The 6,213-nt window shown below is 36.5% G+C and overlaps 1 protein-coding gene across 2 annotated transcripts; it reads right to left on the reverse strand.

The window, feature by feature from the left end:
• Nucleotides 1–257: 257 nt before the first annotated feature.
• Nucleotides 258–5,932, reverse strand: LOC120081550 (uncharacterized). 2 transcript variants are annotated; one of them, XM_039036536.2, is made up of 10 exons: nt 5,287–5,932; nt 4,664–4,750; nt 3,450–4,441; nt 3,100–3,188; nt 2,862–2,965; nt 2,691–2,790; nt 2,176–2,251; nt 1,973–2,087; nt 1,338–1,869; nt 258–929 (listed from the first exon to the last, which is right to left on the reverse strand). In XM_039036536.2, the coding sequence occupies exons 1-10, from the start codon at nt 5,591–5,593 to the stop codon at nt 428–430; spliced, it is 2,904 nt and encodes a 967-aa protein (XP_038892464.1). In that variant the 5' UTR covers nt 5,594–5,932; the 3' UTR covers nt 258–427. The 2 variants fall into 2 exon arrangements, with proteins under 2 accessions (XP_038892464.1, XP_038892472.1); XM_039036544.2 differs by having other exon boundaries at nt 4,664–4,760; nt 5,287–5,758.
• Nucleotides 5,933–6,213: the final 281 nt, after the last annotated feature.

Raw genomic sequence — 6,213 nt, forward strand, 5'->3', positions numbered from 1 at the left:
TTTAAACTATTGGTAAATAATAGATAACATATAAAGAAACTTGGAGATAGAAATAGTATTTTAATTTTCAAAAACTAAAAATAAAAAATGAAATATTCATAAAATTCAAAACCTAGAAGTATTTTTTAACCTAAACTTTAATAACAAACTTCTATGAATTTAAAAATATTTTCTTTAATTTCAATTTAATTTAGTTCAATGAATAAATAAAATTTAAAATATATTTCGAGATCGAATGAAAATTTTGCAATAGAAAATGAACAAGATCGAACCGATTCTCTGTCTTTTATTTAGTGGGTAGAAATGGATTGAAGTTTTCCATTATAAAACGTGGCTTAACAAAATTTTAAAAAGTCGATAGCCAACTTTATTGTGCTCTTCAAAATCTCAGTACATCCACTCAACTGCTAAATCGATAGTTTCTGTCTTAACCATAAGATGTTTTGAACTTTTGGGTAATTTTCTCTACTCCTTCCCTACAATCTCCCACAACTCGCTTTGCTCCTTCCTTCAGTGCCAAGCTCAACTCTGCAGTGCTTTGTTGCAGCTCTCTTGCTGATCTATTTGCCCTTGAAATTGCCACATTCTTTAGATCTTCAGCCTGTTCTCCGGTTTTCGAAATCCATTGTCTCAAGTTTGATACTAGTAAAGCTATCTTCTGGATGATCTTCTCGATAACGTCTCTCGATTTCCCTCTTACTTCTGTAGCCATTCTTTTCAGCTTCTCCATTAAGTTCTCGGCCCTGTCCGTGGTTTCTTCAACTGCAAATTGTTTGCTAGAATCAAGCCAGGTATCGACAGCAGATTCTTGTTCACGGAGATCACTGTCGACGACAACTTTGATGCCACGCTTTTCCCAGCGATCTCTAGCCTCTTCGAGTGCTTTTGCCTGTTCTCTTGCTCTTTTTGCTTCGTCCTCGGCCCAAGCTCTGCGTGACAAAATAGAAGACAAGGTGATGAAAGTAGAATGGCATGATGCAGGTTGAAAAATTTTCATTTGAGGTTAAAACCAGTTTCCTTTCCATGGGGAAAAAGATCTTATTGAAAGCAGAAAAATGGTTCAAATTTGATAGGAACACAGACAAAAGAGGGCTTTAAAACAGCTTTATGAAAGATACTAGGCTATGGCCATACTACTACACCTAACCTTTTTGCATTTTCCTCGGTAATTATTCACCTATTTTATAACCACAAATCCTTAGATGGTTCCCTAAGAATAAGATAAACAAACAAACCTAGGGTTACTTTCTTCTCATCTACCAAACCTTTGTAAAACCAATCATTTCACGATGTCCAGTGTGTCAGCCTCAAACACGAAAAAAGCTGCAAAACCTCACCTGGCCATGGACAAGGCCTTTCTCTCAACTTCAAGCTCATACTGCAGACGGGAAATCTCCTGATTTTCAATTTCAGCTTCTTTCCTGAGTTTGTTGATTCTTTCCTTTTCAAAGGATATCTCCACTTTGTTACTCATCAGGCCTCGCAACTGCTCCTCCAACTCACTCCTTAACCTGGAAAGAATTTCCATTTCCGATTCAATAGAAGCGCGTTCCCTGATCAAGGTGATACTATCTCTCTCTCTGTCGGATCTTAATCTTTCCAGTTCTTGCTTTGCCTCTTCTGCCATTTTCTCCACAGCGTCAACCTTTTCCCTTTCAATGGAAAGTTCTTTCTCAAAGCTAGCATTAATATCTTTCTCAACTTGAGCTACCAAAGCACTATGCGTAGCAACAGCATTTTCTGCCATCGATTCAGCTTCAATCCTTGCAAGCTCCTCACTTACTATATCAGAAGCCTCCCCAGTTGCAAGAGCAATGGCAGCTTGTGCTTTTGTTACAGGCTTATCTGGCTGGAAAAGCCTTGTATATCCTATAAGAAGCAAAGTTAGTTTAAAATGGATACATCAACCACAAAATTTGAAATGAATTTTGTATGAAAAAGGGTTTTACGATGTGCAATTATATCCACGCACCAAATGCAAGAGCTACTATTCCCTGTTCTCCTACAGAAAGATCAGCAACAAGTGCAGGACAAGCATCTGGATGGATCTTATCAGCATCAATAAATCCAGAAACTTGGTGGAGCATCTGCATATCAGTCGAGCCAAACTTTAACAAATATGCTAATTATATACAAAATTGGAAATTTCAAAGTCAAGCTTCAAAATAATTTGACCTTTCTATCTGCCACTGGCAGCTGCCTTTTTTCAAGGGCCATCTTCCAACTCACAAGATCCTGACGTGATAGGTGGCTGCAGTTTTAGAAATAGTATAAATAACAGAAACAATTTAGCTTGTACTATGGTTGATAAGAAACAAAACACAAATCGGAAAAGGCAAGTCAATGCAATTGAGCATTTTAGAAAGTGCCAAGATTAGTCAGCAATGAAAAGTTTTCAGCGTAAATCAACATTATATTTACATGAATTTTAACATTTTAAAAAAAATCACATGTTCACGCACTCTTTTGAAGGTAGACAGAGACATTTGTTTGTATCTTTAAAAGCAGCACACATGGTAAACATTGAGAAACCATGAAAAACTGGATAATTTCCTTTTAAACGTAAATTATATCAGGTAACTGGCATATATAATCAATAACTGGAAAATACATAATGTTGGCGATGAAAATTAAAAGAATGTAAAACAAAACAAAGGATAAAAAGGAAATAACCCTAAATGATGAATAACCTTTCGGGAGAGAAAAGTAAAGGACCCTGATCTTCGTCCAATGAAGAAGATATATCATGTCTTGAAAGCTTGCTTGAAATCAGTCCAGCTTCTGCTAAACCTGGAAAATAAAGACGAATTAGAAGATGTAATAGAAAAGCCAATATCCTAAGAGTCAAATATCCCACTGACCTTGAATAGATGCAAAATCAGGGTCTTGGGGTGTAATATCATCAAAAGCAAGCTCGGTAACATTCTCTATATACATTGCTGGGTATACTTTAGACGTTGTGTTCCTAGGGATTAAAACAATTCCATTGTTTCATTGGTTTATATTCAGGTAAAATCATAACTAAAAGAGTTTACCATTTCAATACCCTAAAGTCCAAATCCTTCAGGGAACTATAGCAGCAACGAAAATTAGAGTTACCTTGAAAGAGCACTGCTTGCAGACACCAGCCAACGAGCATATTCCCGACGAGTACATAGATCACTAGGCCCGACGTCAGCCTCAATCACCTGAATAATTTACAATCTTTAAAATTAATTGGTTCCGTTTATTTCTAACCAGTCTACATCTTGATTCAAAAAACCAAAGAAATTTGGTCCAGTATCTTAAGTATCTAAACCCATAAGTGTATATTAGCCAGAAGGAAGCAACACGCTTTCTCAAGTCATATAATTATTATTAAGACAGTAGGCAGAGTAGGATATACTAAGATCAATAGAACAAAATAAATATTCTGATGCAAGTGCATCTGGAGAGACATCACATAGTACCTTTAAAACTTGCAGTGCTGCCAGTGCCTGCCCCTGAACCTGATCCACTACTGCAGGAACTAGGACCTTGCCAGGAAGTGTTTTAACAGCTGCAGAAACCACAGGAGCAGGAACACCTGCAGAAGAAAATAAAATCTCTTGTAGTTCCGGTTTGGCAGCAGTACCATTCATGACACTTTCATGATTTTTCTCTTGATCATCTGCCGATGGATAATCTGTGACAGAGACTAATGCTGCTTCAGATAATCCCCGTTCTATTCGCTGTTCTATGGTTGATGCAGTACACTCGGATAAGAACTGTTCAGAAATTTCTTGCAATGAAGAATCTGTAATTTCATTTACAGGACCAAGTGTCTTATCCTGGTTGCCAGAATTATAGTTTGATGAACTATCATCATACATTGGTAACTTCTTAGAGCTGAAATCATAATTTTCACCAGTGTCAGGTCTTTCATCCCCAATATCAGTTTTAAGGTTTAATGAATTAGTATTAGAGTTAGGCAAGTTGTCTGGTTCATCTTTCAATATATTCATTTCAGATTCAGAAGTTGAGACTTCTGCACCAGAATGACCGTTGTTTACATCTTTAAAACAAGAAGCTATGTTAGAATCAAACTCAGATTCAGGTGAGATAAGTGAACTCAAACTTCCAGGAGCAACTGATGTAACAGTTAATGAGGAATCAGATTGGAAATCTTCTTGCAAGGAAACAACATCATTGACATCGTTATTGCTGGATGAAGATTCAACATCATTTTCTGCTAACTCATCAACATCAACACTGTCACCAACTCTGTTTTTGTTGAGAGTTTCTTCATTTTCTGTACATGAAGAAGAGTCCTCTTGGTTACCTGTTTTACCAGTGCGAGTTTCATCATCTGCATTCATAATGTTCTCTTCCTTTCCATCTTCACCAAGCTTATCATTTCCTGTATCAGAGACCAACAATAATTCTTGCTGCGTACTTAAGGCCTCCATTTGCGGCTTTTGTCCTATGAATTATAATATACAGATAAGAACACAGATCAACTATAATTGTTGTAAGAAACATAAGAAAGCAAAATTAGATTAAAGAATTAGGGACAGTAAAGAAGAGTATCTATACAAAGCCAAAGAAAAGTTTACAAATAAAAGGAAAACATTCCTCTAGTCACTCTCTCAACTACTTCAACATCAAGTTCGTTATAGCTGCATTATACAAGAAAACTACTTACTGGAACTGTTCTGCTTGTTTATGGACCATGCTGCAAAGGTGATTCCAGAGAGAAGGATGAATCCAGTAATTCCAATCCCCACAAATCCTGAAAGAAACTAATTCAAAACCATTACTGAATAACTGATGTAGGAAATCTCAAAACAAAAAGAGCATTCAAGCACACAAGTTTAAAAATTCTAAAACCATATAAATGTCAAAATGTCAAAATGAAAATGTTTAAATTGATTCTAGGAACTAAGTTATGCCACTAAACATCATTACACGCATAACTAATCCACACTTCAAGAACAAAAGGACCCTCCACATGGAATTGAAATCCACCATGTCATCAGAACCACATTAACAGCAAAATAGTGTCTTATCATATAGAACTAAGATAACGGCAACGCAATCCAACATGGGGCGAGAAGAATTTCCCAAATAATTCAAATCCTGAATTGCCGGCTCTCCTCCAAAAAGAACAAGGAAAAAAAAGAAGAAGAAAAAAACTCAAGATAATAGAAAACAACAGCTCCACAAGATATTAAGCTTCTCGTTTTCCCCTTCTACTCAGCAATCAAACAGACATCACCAAGAAAAATCGTAAAATCATGAGGAAAATTTGAGAAGTGCAGTAAGTACCTCCAACCCACTTCTTTCTCCACAAGTCCAAAACATCCTCCTGGGAATCCGATTCCGACCACCCAGAGAATCCATCAGCCGTCGACTCCGATCCAGCAAAACAAACTCCTGTGCAACCCAGTCCATTTCCTCTCTCGACTCTGGCGCCATTATAAACAATAGGGTGACAAATTACCCGGAGTCGAGGATCCAATTTCCTGAGTCTCGCCCGAACAAGAACTGAAGGGAATTTGCCACAATTCTTGCAATTGAGAGCGAGACGAAGCTGGAGAGAGCTGGGAGAACACGTGGAAGGAGTGGAAGCCATGAAAAATCCTACTCCAATAAGCAGATTGAGTAGGGTTTACAATCAAATGAAGAAGAAGAATGAACAGAAGGGGTTTGAATTCGGGTATCTATTGCGGATAATTGAAGCTTGAAATTGCAAAAATGAAAATTTTAGGTTGAATTACAGAAAAGTATGAAGTAAAATGTGAAGGGTTAAAGGGTCGAAGAAAGGGACGACTTTTTACTTTTCTTTCTATCCGAATGGAAAAAGATGGATGTTTTATTTGATGTTCCAACTGGAAGCTCGAAAAAGACAAATTAATTGGATTTTTTTTTTTGGGGGGGGGGTTAAAATTAGTAAAATCAGGGTGTTTTCTTTGTTCGTGCAGTCAATTTTATACTTCATAATATGATCACAAACATCCTTTCATAATTAATTGGAAATGTGTTTTCTTAACATTAATTAAATCCGGAGATTTTGTTTCAATGTTTGGTCGACTTATACTTAGTGATGTGAGTTGAATATTAACTTATTGAACCATTTTTAGGTTGACAATAGGTGGTTTAAAAAGAGGAAGAAAATTCCATTCCACCCCTACTAGAAAAATTATATTTTTATTTGGGTTAAAATTGTGAAATTACCATTTAGAGTTACCAATT

Source organism: Benincasa hispida, chromosome 1 (genome assembly GCF_027475165.1).
Source record: "Benincasa hispida cultivar pf3 chromosome 1, pf3_genome.v1.1, whole genome shotgun sequence".
Taxonomy (NCBI): domain Eukaryota; kingdom Viridiplantae; phylum Streptophyta; class Magnoliopsida; order Cucurbitales; family Cucurbitaceae; genus Benincasa; species Benincasa hispida.

Excerpts from the sequence above, each read along its gene's own strand:
- LOC120081550 (XM_039036536.2), bottom strand. The coding sequence starts at position 5,593 with ATGGCTTCCACTCCTTCCACGTGTTCTCCCAGCTCTCTCCAGCTTCGT. Across the intron at positions 2,088-2,175 it reads TGCCAGTGGCAGATAGAAAG|ATGCTCCACCAAGTTTCTGG; the intron begins GTCAAATTATTT and ends ACTGATATGCAG. Across the intron at positions 1,870-1,972 it reads AATAGTAGCTCTTGCATTTG|GATATACAAGGCTTTTCCAG; the intron begins GTGCGTGGATAT and ends TGCTTCTTATAG.